The sequence below is a fragment of the Gymnogyps californianus genome, chromosome 5 (genome assembly GCF_018139145.2).
Source record: "Gymnogyps californianus isolate 813 chromosome 5, ASM1813914v2, whole genome shotgun sequence".
Lineage (NCBI taxonomy): Eukaryota > Metazoa > Chordata > Aves > Accipitriformes > Cathartidae > Gymnogyps > Gymnogyps californianus.
Genome location: NC_059475.1, coordinates 60,432,381 through 60,449,135, shown reverse-complemented (window position 1 = coordinate 60,449,135; position 16,755 = coordinate 60,432,381). Strand labels below are relative to the sequence as shown.

At 36.2% G+C, this 16,755-nt stretch overlaps 1 protein-coding gene across 3 annotated transcripts in view; it reads left to right on the top strand.

The window, feature by feature from the left end:
* The window catches only part of PPP1R13B (protein phosphatase 1 regulatory subunit 13B), a 73,806-nt gene that overhangs the window by 35,632 nt on the left and 21,419 nt on the right, over positions 1-16,755 (top strand). For 2 of the 3 annotated variants that reach the window (XM_050897384.1, XM_050897383.1), the window contains exon 4: positions 1,025-1,092. In XM_050897384.1, the coding sequence (XP_050753341.1) occupies positions 1,025-1,092 (68 nt within the window). Of the gene's footprint in view, positions 1-1,024; positions 1,093-15,341; positions 15,389-16,755 lie in introns of those variants that run through there. The other variant, XM_050897385.1, reaches the window with a different exon arrangement.

The window sequence follows — 16,755 nt, the reverse complement described above, 5'->3', positions numbered from 1 at the left end:
TGTATTTAATAGTGGTGATAATTCGCACCTTGAAAAATCGCTGGTCTGCTTGGTTCTATAGGAAAAGTGTTTATATAAAACAGTGCCGTATGAAGTGGGGCTTTCTTAAAAGACTGGAATAAAAAAATAGAAGGATTTCAGTTTTCTAACCTAACTAGTGTAGACTGTACTTAATTTATGAGAAGACTTGAGGCTGTGCATTTATATACTTAATGTCTGTCAGACTGTCTGAAGGATAGGAAAGGTATCTCGAAGTGAGATGTATATTTGCATGCTCAGATTATCCTTACTCATTCAACTAATCTGACTACTTCTAACAACCAAATTTCAAGTCTTGGCTGAGTACTTAGTGCTTTGAGCAGGGATTTCTTTTCATATTTCTAAGTGGTTCCTGGTTGCTTTGAATGCCAGAAGTAGCAGGCCCAATAATGTATGAGGGATTTTTGTATTAATTAGGTACTTTGTAAAATACTTGGTCATCCTTTGGGCAATACAAATTTAAAGTATGTTAACAAATTTAAGATACACCTGAAGCCACAGAGTTTCATGTACAAGAAAAATGTTGCTTCTGAACCATGCATGCAAGGCTTTTTAATTAATCATTGACCTATGGATCAATTTGTAGATTAAAGTTGCTTATAAGGCATTAGAAAAGCTTCCTCTACTATATTCATTTATAATGTATTCAACTGAAGCTACTGCTTCTTGTGGACCCAGAAATAGGAAACTTCAGTAGTCACACTCAGTACATTCCCTTTCATGACATCATTGCCTAAACACAAGTCAGAAAAGTAGAGCTGCATGTCTGTACTTTTAACAGAGGAAGTCTGTGAAGTAAATGCTTTATTTCTGCTGACTCTACTGCTTACAAAGTATAACCTAATAAGAAAGAGTTGGAACTAGCAGAATAAAAATTCACGGGTAAAAGCTTTATATAAAAATTCTTGAAAAGAACAGATTCAAGAGTGAAAACCATTTGTGTTGAAAAATGAACTTTGCACTAAGAGTGATACTTTACTTTTAGGTGGACGTCAAACCCAAAATCAAAGAAATGGCATAAATATACCTGTGGAGAAACGTACAGAGAATGGGGTATGTAATAAATCCTAAAGGTTTTGGATCAATTCCACTCAAATATTTGATGTTTTTAAAATTCTTGTTTTTCAACATCTATTATGGTGGGAACTGGTGGAAAATGTATAGCTCTTGTTCTGTTTTGATTGATTGATTGTTTTTGTTATGAAGTGAATGGGAGAATATGGCTTTTTCATGAACTACTCTAAATTTTCTGTCTAGAAAGAAATTAACTTAGGTGATGTGAGAAGCCCCTGGAGTCTTATTAATTACTGCATTTTCTAATCTCTTCCTCTGTCTTATTCGTCCTGTGTGAAGAAAAAAACAGCTACATTTTTCTTTCATACTAGTACTGCCTGTCCAGACATCTTTTCTTGTTTGATTTATCTCACTGGTATTGATTCATGACATAGCCTCATATGTTAAAACATGAGAATATATCTATGGATTGGGATGTTTTCAGATGCTGGTAGAAGAGGTTGCATACTGCTCAGAGCCACCTCTTCATACTATTTTTTATGCACTTGGTTCATTTCTACGCCTATTTTTTTTATTTTTACTAAAATGTTACTAGGTTTCTAATTTAAAATACATATTACACAGCATAGGCAACCTGTTTGGTGGCATTCAGTGAATCCTGGCTTGAACATTCTCTCTTGTACAAGTAAAACGTAGTACATCTCTCAAAATTACCATGATTTAAAAACCTTCTACTCCTGAGCTGAAACTCACTTTACTTTCTTCTCTCTCTTCTCATCCTCAATACTAATGAAGACTCTACAGAGCATATTCTGCTCTCATTTGCTCAGGGCCATTCTGCTGCCTTTACTGAGGCACTATAGCTATAGTTGACTATTTTAAAAGAATTTTAAATTTCAATAAAAAGATTTGAGCTTACCAATTCATAGTTGTATTGTCTCTATGAAGCACTGTCAATTTCCAGATATGCATAGGGCTCTTTCTCAGGGTAAAATAATGCTTAAAAAAGTCTAAAAGCAAACAGATCAGGTTTTTCAAGCTGAGATGTCTTAAAGAAAAAAAGAACTAAAATGTTAAAAATAATTGTACAGATTAAACAATTCTGTGCTTGTATATTGCCTGATATTGGCATCTAAAATTCACATACATACACACACACACACACAAATATGCAGCAACAAAGTTGTTCAGTGAGTTTGCAGCTCTTAGCAGCTTGTTTTGTGTATGGCATGTGGGCCTAGCGGAAGGAATTTTTTTCCCTATTCAGAACAGTTAATCATGTATTGCTTTCTACGTTCCTTTTCTGTAGAGAACACGAGCTGATATCCTCTGCTGCACGGATCCGTTTATCCTGCTTCCATTGTCATATTGACAATGTAGTGAGATCATAGCTCTATAATGTGCTAGGGGAACATAACTCTTTCATGACCTCCCCTGATCTATTCCTCCATGTAAGTCGTAGCACATAAACTTCATTTGAGACATAATATCTTTGGAAATTAGGACTGGCATGTGCAGTATGCCTTACAATCTCACTTCTTGGCAGCACTAAAGTTTATGATAGCATGGCTTTGTATTTAGTTCAGTTTGCTGTTAATTTTTATGGGTAAAGCTCAGACCTGGTAACTTGAATAACACTGCTACCTTTGTGCCATTCAGTATATATTTTTAAAAAACCCCAAAAGTTTGGCCACAAAATTAAAATTTATTGGGGAACTGATCACTTTAAAATGGACTTTTACCAGGTGTAGGAAATTATTAAAACACAAAGACTAAAACCTGAAGGGGTTATATTAATGTAAATTATGGTGAGTTTTATGCCAAAAGTGGTACAAATTAGGTTTTGAAAGTATATAAAACTAAGATTTTCAGTTGTGCCAAGTTTTAAATCAGAGGGGGAGGGGGAAAAAGAGGTGGCTTCAGGATCAAGGATTTAATCAGCTTACACTTACGTAATGCATTAGGCTTATTCATTGTTACTGGCATGCTGAATGTTAAACTAGCCCTAAAATCAATACAAACCAATGGAACATTGAAGACAGCTCAAATCTTACCAAATATTCTGCATTGAGGTATGTTTTTATTATGTGTACTGCTTTAATGATGAAATAATTGATTTTTACTTAATACCTGGATAGAGCTGAAAGTGTGACATGCATAGAAAACTTTAAGATTAATGTTTGCTTTAATGTTTGAATCAATAGTCTTGGAAAAAATGATGGGCAATCTGTCTGGAATTCAATTTGGATAATTCTATTAATTGGCATTTTGTCATATGCAGTAGGATTTTCTTGTTCTTTGAAACTATATGTGCTTGATCAGCAATGATATAAATAATGGTTAGCTTAAAATCACATTCTATAAATGCTTAAATTTCATTAGATTATCTTCCAAATAAAGACTTAATGTTAAAAATAGAATAGGCTAGGTCTCTTCAAACAGTGAAACATGCATTGTTATAAAAAGAATGCTTATCTGTAAGTGCTTATCTGAGAGCTTTGCATTCTGCATGACAAAGTCTAAAGGAAAAACTATGTGAAATTTTGTAAATTGACAAGTTCTCTTATTCCTGTGATGACCTTTTGGGGTTTGCTTTTGTTTACAACTTTCCTTCTTGGAAGTGGAATTATGCTGTAATCAGGGCCTGATCTCTTTCTGCAACTACAAAAAGGTATAGATACGTGTAGATAAGACTTACATAACTAAATATTTCCCTTTGCCAGGGAGATTGAACAGTGTCTCAAGAGGGATTCTCTTCTCTGAGAATAGCTGCCTCTTCCTCCTCTTCCTTTCTTTTGGATGTGTAACTGAGCCAGTTGGATTTGAACACAAGTTGTAACAAGGGAAATTCTAATTAAATATTGGGAAAAATGTTTTCTCCAGGAGAGTAACAGACATTGGAACAGCCTGTCCGGAGTCTGTGGAATTTCTGTCTAGCTGAATGAAGTCCTGAGCAGTCTGAACTGCTCCGAGCAAGGATTATTGAACCGGGTGACTTCCAGAGGCTCCTTTCTACCTAATTTATTCTTTGATTCTGTGATCAGTGGCCATGAAACAGTGGTCATACAATGCTAGGTCTTGTTTGCTTCTGGATGTCCTAGCATGATCCAAGCTTCATTCCATAGAAGCAGCAGCGGTCTGGAAACAGTGAGACAGAGCGAATATAGTTGTAACCACTGGGGGTCAGTGGTAGACAGGAGAGGAACTGGGGAAGCCACCCGTTGTGGTGCAGCTACCAGTCATCATTAGGAAAAGTGGATCAGAGATGTACTTAAAGGAAGACCCAGAAAGAGGACTGACCAGATGATGACAGTTGCCCAGATCAAAAGGTAATCAGATAACCGAGAAAATTCTTGAAGATGAGAAAACAGGAAAGCAGATGCAGCTCAGGAGGAAAAAAGGATGGGGTGCACGAACATGATGGAAGTAAAGTATTTGGACTGAATAGAAGTAGATTAGTGTAATGAAAACAGACTGTATATGAAGACAATACTCGTTTGCTGTAGTTGCTTTGTTTAAATTATTTTTCTACTTGGTAATTTACTTGGGGAGAATAAAATGTCAGTTTGTGGTCTCCTGTACCATTTTCTCTTTAACTTATTTTTGCTGTTTCTAATATTAAAATTGTTCTCCCAATTTAGAGAGACTGATATCAATAAGCTTTTTTCTTGATGGATATTGACTGAAGCCTTTGCCAGGAAATACAAAGTGGAACCTCATTTTATCTCTCACTATGAAATTTGTGTTAGCTTTAGTGTAAAAGAAACTCATGTAGAGGAAGAAAATTTCACCATCATCCCAAACTGGAGAATCACACTCCTGTAAATTTTCTTAGTCTTGAAGCTGTGACCAATAGATAAAGTTGAGAATTAAAATTTTGTGCTGATTAGATAACAGAACTGAGCTTCACTATTTCTGTTGAAGTGGCTCAAATCAGGCTTTTAGCAAAAACTTTACAACAGGCAGTCCAACTGTTTTAGCATCAGAAGACTCTCATACTTTCATGCTGGGGGAATTCTGCAGGGAAATTCCATTAACAGATAGGTTAAAACTTCTACATATATGTACACGCAAAGCAGTTTTTAATAGTACTGATTTAACTTAGGAGGGCGCATCGTTGCTGATGGAGAGTAGATAGCCATCTGATGCAGTCAGTCTCTGTATCCCATTCCATCGTGACGGTAGTAAAGCTACACAGCTTTTGAATTCCTGTGGTATGGCTTGTCAAATTCTAGGCTTAGAGTTTAGATGTGGTGCCAAAATCCTTGAGTAGAATTGTATGTTGTTAATTAGTTTTAACGATTTGATCCATACAAGTGTGACCAGATAAAGGCATTAAACGTCTAATATACCGTTTGTCATATATTTGTTATGACAATTAAAATTTTTTAAATATGTTCTAAAAAGTGTCTGATAAAGAAGTTTCAAAGATGGCTGAATGGGGGGTTTTTACAGGTATACTTGCACAGGCAAAATACTTAAAGGTTTCCTTAGCCTGTCATGCAAATATTTGACAAGACCTAATCATGAGGAAAAAGGCAAACAAATTTTTAACAGAAGTAGTAACCTCAAGAGATGAGAAATACATTATATGTACTTGCTTGAAGTTTCTCATTTGAAATGTTGAAGGATAAAGAGCTTAGTCTGGAATAGAAGTTGTTCTTCAAACCTGAGCTGCAAATTCAATTTAATATAAGCTTGTAAGTATTAAGTACTTTCTGTTGGTAACATTTAACAATGTACTTGGAAGAGGCTGCCATTCACATAAGACAGGTTTTAATCAAATTTGTTTAAAATTAACAAATAACTATGTCAGTCTTGGAAATGTAGATTCTTTCAGGGGTCTGATAGCAAAGTCTAGGCAAATAATTCCATTAAAAGATGATAAAAAGAAATTTAGGCACAAGGAATTCTAACAGTTTGCAGAGAAAAAATTTTTTTCTGAAGAAATTTTCTTGTAGGCTTCCTGGAACATTTTGACCATATAAAAAAACTGGTAAATAAATCAGATCCAAGTTTTCCTAATTTTCTGCTGCAACTTTCTCTGTTGCTTTTGTTAAGGAGACAAAAATGATTGTACCTGCCACTTCTACAGTCAAGGGTGTTCCCTTGTCTAAGACATACGTTCCTAAAATTATTTTTACCTGTCGGAGAGGGGAGCCTTGCAGCCCCTACAGCAGCCTTCTGCACCGTCAGATTTCTAGTTCAAGCCCTGGGTCAGCTTAATAGAGTTTGGATTCTCCTCAGACCGATACAGTTCTTCGTTAAGTCTGTCTGAAGCATTTTCCAGACAGCTGGCAGTATCTTGCTCTTCAAAAAATAGAAAAGCTAATCCAACTAAAGGACTTGAGGGAAAAAAAAATTAAATTAGGAGGTTAAAAAAAATTACAGTCTAAAGCTAATTTTAATGCATACAAAGAGCTTTTGAATTCTTGCAGGACTTGAAATCCCAGTCTCTTCACACCTCAGTAAAGGATAGGTACGTAGGGAAACATCTCTGCAAGACTAACTATGTGATCTCCCAGAAAGAACTTCTATGAAACTGTAGGAAATTCAAATGGTCCTGACCTCATACCTCACTCGGAGGCCTCTTGTAAACTTTTTAGGCAGAATCACATCATTCGTGGATTTGGAATGTCATGAACAGTGTTTTGACATGCCCTGTGCAATCTCAAATATATTTCAATCCATAATGGACAAAGTTACTAGATGCTTACATTTTAGGAGAATAATTTGAGAAGTTTAATCACGCTTATTCTGTGATCATTTTCCTGTTATTTTAATTATGATAGCATTAGTTTATGACTAATATTAGCTCTTAATATCTGACTTCATTTGTTTTGAGGAGTCTAAAGATTGTTTGACTAATTGAACTAATTGAATAACAAGAAACACTCTTGGAACCCACTTGGAACATTGCAAAAGGACTGTTTTCCTACATGTCTTCTCCATGTATTCACATAATTTTTAATTTCTGTCACTCTAGATACCAAATATCTATCTAGATGGCTATGGATATGAGACATACTCACAGTATACAGACTTGTAGTATACAGACACTTAGACACACTCACTTGTATACAGACTTTTTAGTTCTGCTGCTCTTCTGGGCATCAAAGATAGTTCTGCTCAACAAGTTACAGGGAACAAAGATGTGGTTTTCTAGTCCATAACAGCCAACAGGTGGCTTCCTGTTTTGCAGAGGAGGAGAGACCTAAACTGCGCCATTTACTCAATCTGTACGTTTAGCTCCCACTTTTACAGGTCTGACTTGCTTTTCCTCAGGCATGGCTTTGCAGTTTTACAGCAATACTTGGTTGCAGATGTCCATGGAAGGGGGAGGATGAGAAGTCCTGTCCGTTTGTTTGTTTAACGTCTAACTATGGTACTTATTTTCATATATTTGAATTGTGAGCATGGAGCAATACAATTCACTCTTTTCCCTAGATTTCTAACTAAATGAAGCATGTGGAGAATTGCCTCCAGTTGTCACTGCACATAGAGATCCTGAGTTGCCTGGCCCTTATATAAAGGTAGAATAGTTTAGAATAAATGAGTGCTTCACCTAATGCATAACATTATACACATTAGCTCATAAAGTAAATGTTACTTAAAGAGTTCATTATTTTTCCTGAAGTATTGCTGTGCTTTCGTGGTCCTTACACCAGCACTGTAAACTTCAATGCCTTTTGTCACAGTTGTATCCTTTTGCAGTCACATTACTATTGTTTTTAGTTAAGCCAAATATTTTAATGTTAAGTTACTGTAAGGAAGATGGGACTTGTCCTTTCCTTTATTTCTGTAGTTCCTTACAGGAGACAGATTATGAAATTGACCGTGTCAGTGCAGAGCTCTAAGAGCTTAATTGTGAAAGCTTGAGAGTTTAGACTGTCCCTCTGTCTCTCTGAGCAGCTTTCACTTCTGAGCAGGAGGCTCTTCTGGTACTTACAAGGCCAATGATTCCTTTTCAGGCCACCTCTAGAGTTCTCTCTTTTATGTGGCTGTGTCATCTGCAGATTAGTGTTTTCTCTCATCTTTTCCACAGTCTCTGTGTTTTTTCTTGTGCAGTGCTGCTGTGGCCTCCTTTCTCTGACACACCTGTCCATGTTCACTGACTTGTTCATTTAGTTTCCTGTCCATCTAGCCTTTGGACACCTAGCATACCTATTTCCCGCCTGCATGTTTTTCCCAGGCAAGTGAACCTTTCCATTTCTCTGTTGTCTCTGCAGCTGCCTCCAGATCCAATTGTTGTTAGGTTTGTTCCCCCTGCAGTCTTCCTCAGATCAAAGCAGAGAAAATTAAAGTCCCTCTGGCTAATTTAGGAGCAAGGGAGTTGAACTTGTTTTTCTTCTCTTATTCCTACTGGATGATCTTACTCTACAGCTCATACCTTTTCTTGCTTGCTAAAAATAAGCCTGTTCTTTATGCAGCTGGAATATTCACTGTATTGTGCTTGGACATAGAGTTCTTCAGTGTCCTTATGGAGACCCATTTGGCTGGATCTCTTGTGTAAGTGCACTGAATCATGCTTGAATTTCTTTCTTGAAAGAACGAAGAGAGGGTGAACTTGCATGTCATTCGTGAGTTTGACAAGGTAAATTACAGCTTTTTATGTTTTTTATCTTCCACAATATCATAATTTTTAGATACATAAGATATTGTTAATGGGGTTCGGTATTTTCTTTAATGTTTAATATCTAAAAATCCTTAGGTCTAGGTTTTGGCTTGCTACAGTCTTCTCTGACTTGCAGCTTCTTGATTTATGCTGTTACACACATGCTTTAGCTTTATTGCTGGCTCATGTATTCATCTTGTTGCATGCAAAATTTAAGAAAAAGCTGAAGTATGTAGGGAAAAGCATATAGCAAACACTGGAAAGGTTATTTGCATAAGATTGTGGTATCTGTTCTGACTATACTGTTTGCCTTTTATCTTAGGTAATCTCTGTTAATAAAGAAACTCTTCGTTAAATTTCAGGTGGTATGGTTTTCTGTCACTTTAAACAGTAAAATACAAAAAGTAATGATTTTCGTGATCTTTTTGGTATTTTTTTGCACTGAGTTGGTAATACTACAAAAATACAAACGGAACAAATAATTCTTGTGTTTTTAAAGCTTGTCTGTATTCTTATATTTTCAGTTTAACCTGATAACTGTGAAAGAACTGTGTATTGCTCAACATTTTCCATTGAATATGAAAAGTGCAGTGAATCAAGCTGATTGTAGTTGACAGCTAGCTTGATCTTGCCGTGATTAGGTCTTTTACTGCTGGCAAAATCCACTAGCCTTTTCCGTTAGCTGATTGTTGATGAATGCAGAGAGACAGCTTTTCATGTTGATAAAGAATTTGGGGAAACCTTTATTTCAAATGGAATAAGATAAAAAAATATCCTACCTGCTATTGATTGCACTGAGCCAAAAAGCCATGCAGGAACTCATAAGATGTGTACAGTTGTTGATTTGGCTTGTTCGCAGCAAACAGTTAAACAATTAGTGTAGACAGAAAATAACGGAAACATGGAGTTGAAGCATGTTGAAGCAACACAGATGTTTACAGCTGATGGGCAGTGCTGCAAAATAAAGATGTGCTCTCTTACAATTACATGGGAAAATAGCGAACAGGTAATTAATTACTCTTCAAAATTTGTTAGTTTTACACTTTAGTGGACATGTTATTTAAATACTGTGTAGCTTTTGCACTTTAGTTTAAATGATTGTGGGTTTTGTTGTCACATGACTGGAATGCAGACCAGTTTGGGTTTTGTAACACCTTATCTCTGAATTGAAATTCTTAGTTAACCAGATTTTGTTAGATGCATTTGTTATGATTTTTAAGTTTTAAGACCTTATCAAAAGCTCGTTACTTCAAAATGTCATGGTCAACTTTTGCTTTTAACAACTTAGCTTTTATGGGAAGTGCAAGTCATATGCGAAGTTTCACAATGTATCTTTCAATTACAGGATACTTATTTTCAGTACTTTTGTGTTTTGGAAATGTTTTATTATACTGTTCTCATATAAACAATATTACACCACCACAGAAAAACTTCCTATTGAAACAATTACTTAGGGGAAGAATAAATGCACATTTGATGCTAAACATGTTATTCAGACTAACGATAAGAGCATCTTAACCATACTTAGCTATCCTATCAGAATAAGATGTTGCTTTTCTAAAAGACCCAGAAAAATATAGTTCCAAGACTCTTTTTAAAGGCACTTGGACAGTGTGTTTTCAACATGTGCTGTAACATGTCTATTACTCAAAATCACTCTGAGTAAAAGGATTGGTATTGTAAACAGGTCTGAAGTTTTGTGCACAACTGATCTGTTATTTCTGTAAGAAAGCATAATTTCTTTTAAGATAATTTACTTTTTTTAGGAGTATGAGGTTGATATTTTGATTCAAATCAGCTACTGGGTATTTTAGCTGACACTAAAGTTAATATAAACATGCTTAAGATTTCTGTGGCTGTTTAAAAGTGTCTGTAAGGACAAGGAAGAAAGTGGTATTTTAAATAAATGAGTTCCAGATACTACTTTCCTATATTGTAGAAGTGACTTATAAGCAGTTTGTTTCATATGTAGCAGATGTTCAATATATGCTTAAATCCATTTCTAATTTTGAAAATCTATTTTAACATTGTTTTGATTTTTGCTAAGTTCTGCCTTTTCTTAGCTGTTCTGTGCAAAATAAAGGACAGCCTCACTTGTGAGATTTCTAAGAAAGCAATATGGGAAAACAGGAAATCTGGAGTCTGTGGCTTATGCTGAATAGACTTTAAACGTTTTATTATATGGTGTGACTTATTAGCATCAGCAAGTTGGAAGAATTGCTATACAAGGTAGTGTAGTTTTATGAGAGATGTTAAGATTTTATCAGATACAGATAATGTGAGATTTTTCAGCAAACTGATACAGCTGAAGCGTGTTTATTCTAAGAAACTGTTAATGTATTTATTTGCACAAATAAAATAACATTTTTATTATAAATTTCTGAGTAAAGTTACCAGATTCCATTTGTAATGTTAATTTCAAGATTATTTGATTATCAGGAGATAGCACATGCTAGGTAAATTTTCCTTAAATTCCCAATATTCTGGTTGCCTTTTCTGGGTTTAATTAGCTTGTTCATTTCCATTAAGCTAAAAAAGGCACGTGCTATTGTCATTGGATTCTTTAAAATGGATTTTTGCTATCGGCATATTTCTGACCCAATTAAAAAAATGCAAGGCAGAGCTGTGGATAAAGCCATTAAGCTGGAAATAATGCCATCCATGTCAAGATCAGCAAAAACTCTGTTTTAGTTTAAATAAAACCAGATATTTTCTTTTGTCTTTTTATAGTGTTATATATATATATATGAGTTTTCACACAAGATTTTCAAGTTGTCTTTGTTGTACATGGCACTAGGATCAAGTTTTATGGAAAATGTGGTCAAAATCTGTTAGAATTCTTAAATTTGGGGATATATAGGGTCAATATGTTTCAGAAATGTAAGGAGGTCAGAATCAATAATCTTCAGCAGATGCTTCATCCTGTGTTCTCCTCTCATAGTCCTCAGACAGCACAAGGAGGCTGCATACATTTCATATAAGACCTGTTTGATACAGAACTGGTATAATAAACTCCTGTATCTTCCATGTGTTTTCCCCATCACTACTGTTGTGCTCAGGACAGGTACCCAAAGTGTGCTGGCTATTCTTATCAGCAACCTTTAAAGCTTTGTTGCAAACTGGGCTAGGTAAAGCATCCCCTAAACTATGTTACTTTGAATGAGGCTCAGGGCAGAAAAGTTACGCGTGACTGATGGGTTTCTGCTGTTCGTGTCCAAGTTAGCATGGGAGAATTAGGAAATCTTTTGCTAGATTCAGCAGGCAAAGCAAGCTGTTCCTTTCTTTCCTGCTCTGGCAATTTGTTAGTTGTGCAGCCAGAGCTGTAGTTCTTCCTTTGCTGTAAATGCGGCAGAGAGGAGGAAAATGCAGGGATGGCCCACTGACATGAGAGCTCCCTGGTTTGGGGAGGCTGAGAATTGTCAGAGCCCTGATCCCAGTCTGGAATGCACTGGCTGGGAAGCACTCCAACCTACCCCTGTTCATTTTACAGTTGTCAGTCTGCTTCATTCTGGAAAAATGCTAATTTATGTAATGTACTTCACTTCCTTTGTCCACATACTTGTATACCTAGTCCCAGACCTGTCAGTTCTGTGTTTGTCATGTAGCTGTATAGATTTCTGGGGTTTGACAGCTCTACAAAGGTAAATTTCTAGTCTGGAGGTAAGTTTTGTGTTCCCTCATTTGCCCTAGGAAGGAACAGCAACTTAAAACTGCTATACGTTATGGAAAACTGAGTCTTTCAGTATATGCAGTAAAAACAAAGTATTTACTTTGCCTTTCTATGTAGGCATTTTAAGCCTTCTCAGGAGCAACCTGCAGTACCTTTCTGGCCTTTGCTGTTCTCCCCTATTAGGCTGGTGAAGATGATTTCTTTTTGCCATGGCAAAGTTGTGTGCCTCATTAATGAATCCCACATGGGGGAGTAAATTCTTTAAATCATGAGCCCAAAGGAGTTGCTTCTTGGATTTCTCTCTCTTGCAGTTTCTACCTCTAATTCAGTACCAATCTTGTCCTCGGTCTATGTTTTTTGGGAGGGTTGGGGTTTTGTTTTTGTGGTGTGTGTGTCCCCCTGCCCCACTATCTCTAGCCTTTGATATGCTAGTGTTTTCCCAACCTTGATAAAGAGTGTTTTCTTTCGCGTTTATTATGGCTGAGGATATGATTATCTTTACCATCCCAAATATTTTGGGGAGGCGGGGTATGGAGGACTTTAGAGGATTGCTTTTTTTTTTTTTAGCTAGGAAGGTCATTTGGCCAAAATGTTCCTTATGTGTACTACAATTCTAGAGTCGCAGCCTATGTAAAGAATAAACAGTGTAGCTGAGTTGCAGGTGGGATATACGCTGCATTACCTTTAGTAGCTGCTCTGTATTCGCTTGTCAGTAAATTAATAGGTGGTTGAAAGTGGTGGGATACAAGCAGAAAACTTTCTGGGTAGCCCTTTTGATGGCCAGAGTCAGAACCAGCCATTCTGGGCTCCAAGGCAGGAGCTAAGACGCAGACTTTCTCACCTCCTTGCATGCTGGTTGATTACATTTTATCTAGGTTATGTTGGACCTGGGCAATTGGTGGTTTAACCTCAGAGTCATCTCTGACTGTGACAAGAGAAAAGGGTGAACCAAAGTACTAAAAGAGTAGTAAATGAGGGAGTAAGGATAGAGGTGATGGAGGTGAGTGATAGGAGACTAGAAAATGTGAGAGAGGGTTCATTGTACATGATTCATTGTACAAGAATACGCATAGGAGAAAGTGGAGCTTGGCCAGTTTCAGGAGGCTTGAGGTACTTGAACCTACACTTTCTAGTGCAGGGCGTTGCAAGGGAACTGAAGAATTGTGTGTGAGATGGGTGTGAACGCCTATCTTAAAAAGAGGGAAGGAATAGATAAGGGAAGTTAATGATATGGTGGCTCTTGCAAACCTAGAAAAAGATCTGAAGAGATAGCATGCAGGAACTGATTGGTAAATTCTTGTACTGCTCTGGTTTTCTTTTTCAATTAGTTGGTTACGTTATGCTTTACACTGGCTATTTGAGTGGCTAGGCGTTGCTGAACCTAAACATGAGATTGCCAGTCATTATGGTGGCCTGTAAAGCTGTTGAATATTTGTTGTTTTCCTTTTAAAGCTCTTATTTCTGAAATCCTAACAGTCTCAGGTGGGGGTTTGGTATATGTTTCATTATTATTTTCAAACTAACTTTCTGTTCTTACTACTGCAAGCTTAGAAAAGGATCCAAAATAAGTATCCTCATGGCTTAGACATGGAGGCAAAGAAATGCATAAAATCAAACCACATCCTAATTATCATCTTTTAAAAAATAATCTATTTCAAAAGGTCAGTCTCATGAGCTTTTTATTTTAATATTGACATAATTAGATTCCTCTTAAAAGATAGTTTTCTGATGGGAGTAAAGGCAAAAAACCACTGGAATCTGTCCTTATTGCTTACATGTCTTGACTACAGTACACTCTGCTTGTCAAAGAAATATTTTGAGTTCAGGTGCAATTCTTCATTTACTATTGTGGATTGCCAGTGAGTAAGCCATTTCATAATAGCTCAGAAGCATGTAGACTGAGGAGTTTATGATGATAGACAGAACAGCATAGTGTGAGGGCAGAAAGAAAGGAAGGAGGAACAAGAAAATGAATTTTCAGAGTGACAAGACTAATGTGTAGAATTAAATATTAAAGGAGGTTCCTTTTCTTAATTAAATGCCTAAGGTATGACTTGTTTTGAGGCTGCTTGTAAACTGGTTCCCAAACTATTTAATTACTACTGTACCATTCATCTCACCTGTCTCAAAAATATTAATCATCAAATGGTAGAATATTAGCCTGTAGTAGGAGGGTAATGTCAGAAGCTGAAACTCCAGTTCGTTACAAATTCTGTTGCTCATCATGACCTTTTAAAGTGCATGCTAAACAAAATAAATACATTTTTTTAAGATTCTTGTCAATATTAAGAAATTAGGGAATATAGGTGTAAAGTATTCTTGTCTGAGACATACATAATACTTCCTTAGTGCCTAATGATGCATTTTATTTAGGAGTTCATCTCTATGTGTAAATGCTTCGGTGAATCAATGAAAAGAAATTTACAATTCAGCAAAACTGTCTGCTTTGATGTATCACCGTGTAGCAAATGAATCTGTGGAATCTGGAGGAGTAGATATTTGTAGTGGCTTTTTAGTACGTCCTTCAGAAGGCAGTTCTGTAGGAGGTAGGCTTCTCTTGCTGCAGGAGAAAGGAGGAGGTCTGAACCTTAAGTGTGATAGGCTCATGTTTGTTATGAGAGGTGAGTGACTTCATGGATGAAATTCTTAATAACTAGTATGAACAGCACAAACTTAAGAATCCGAGAAACCAACAGCCTCATGAAAGAACTGGGAAAATGCAGTGCTCTCTTTGCCTTGCATAACCTGAGGTCCTGAAGAAGGACCGAGACTGACTTTTTTCAGTGGTGGCGTTTGCATACAGATTATTACAAGCAGACTCAACTAATATGAAATGCTCTAAACTAATTGATTCAACTAGATCTTGGCAAGAGAAGGATTCAGTGTGTTTCATGCTGTTTCAAAAATGATGCTGTCCTGTTTTGAAGACCTGAAATCAGCAAGTATCTATCTGAAAATAATTGATTTGATGTCGAAGAGGAATTCTGCTTGGTCTGTTTACTGCTTTTGCCATGTGGATGAAAAAGACCAAACTGCGAGTGAAGTTACAGGTTTAAAACTTTGTTTCTTCAGCTGCCTCTTCTTTTCTTTCCTAAGTATAGTGTAGTTATTTTAAGTGAAAGGGACGCTTACTGGTATTCAGTGAGGTAAACAGTAAAAGATTTCTTGTAGAGCATTTATATTTAAATGGTTGATTATCACTGTTTCCCATGTTCTTGTGCTTTGCCATGTATAAAAGGTTTTTAGACATTACACTTTCTAAATGGAACATTTTACAATAGTCAGTAGCTCCTTCAAGGAGAAGCTAAAATTTACATTCATCTTATAATTAATCTTCTATATTTTACATAATACAAAATAATGCAGTGGTTTTTTTCAGGCATTATAAGATATACTTTCAAATATGCTTATTTAAAGCAGTGCAAATTCTGAGCTTTTGGATCAAACTGGTTTTTTGTTTCTGGTGCTTTTACAAACCAGTTTTTTATTGTGCATTCCAGGTTACATTTTTCATTTAGAAAATCTGTAATTTTCACTTGGTGAAATGGCTTTTTTTTACCTTGAAATATGCACAACCCCTATACAGATACCACTTTTTGAGTCTGGATATATTTTTAACAAATTTCTTTGCAGAACAAAATATATCTCTATTTCTTGGACAGTGTTATACTGAAAATTACTACTGGAAATAGAATGAGCTATCAATGCTGTTAACTTAAACTGATGATCAAAGCAGAAAGGAGGGAAGCACTGGGAAGACTTCGCGTAGTCTGGTGCAAGTTGTATATTTTTGAAACGGAACATATGTGTGTGTATTGAGAAAATACTATCTATTCACCCCCCCACCTTTTTTACTTTTAAAATCAGTGATCCAGAGAGAAGCCTTCAAGCCATTCTGAGCACCTTTTAAGAATTACCTACAGAGTCCAGCAGAAGCAGATGTAGAGGTTTAGGTTTTTCTGGCGAAGGTCATGCCAAAGGAAGCAAGCAGAGCCTGAACATGTTCTGGGAGCAGCATCTGGTTTTTCTACGTTACTTTCTTGTCTCAAGTGAGCACATCTTGGTTTGTGGAAGGCACTTGGAAAAGCTTCTTTACTTTCTTACCCAATTAGTGCCTTTTTTCAGTCTTTAATTAATAATAAAATGTCTCTCTTTGATTTATTAGCTGGTGGCCACAAGTGCATACAAGTTATTTGGCCTTAAAGAATATTGGGAAGGACTCTCATCTGTCATAAGTCATGCTAATAAAAAAAGTCTGCACTATGAAGTTCAATCTTTTTCTTTTAATTACTGTGTTCACTGACAAAGTGTTGAAATAAAAAATCAGCATTTTGGGTGGCTTTTACCTTTTGTTCTAGTTCCACTATTCTGTATAGCTATAACTGTCAATAAATACATAGATTTTTTTTTTTTAAAT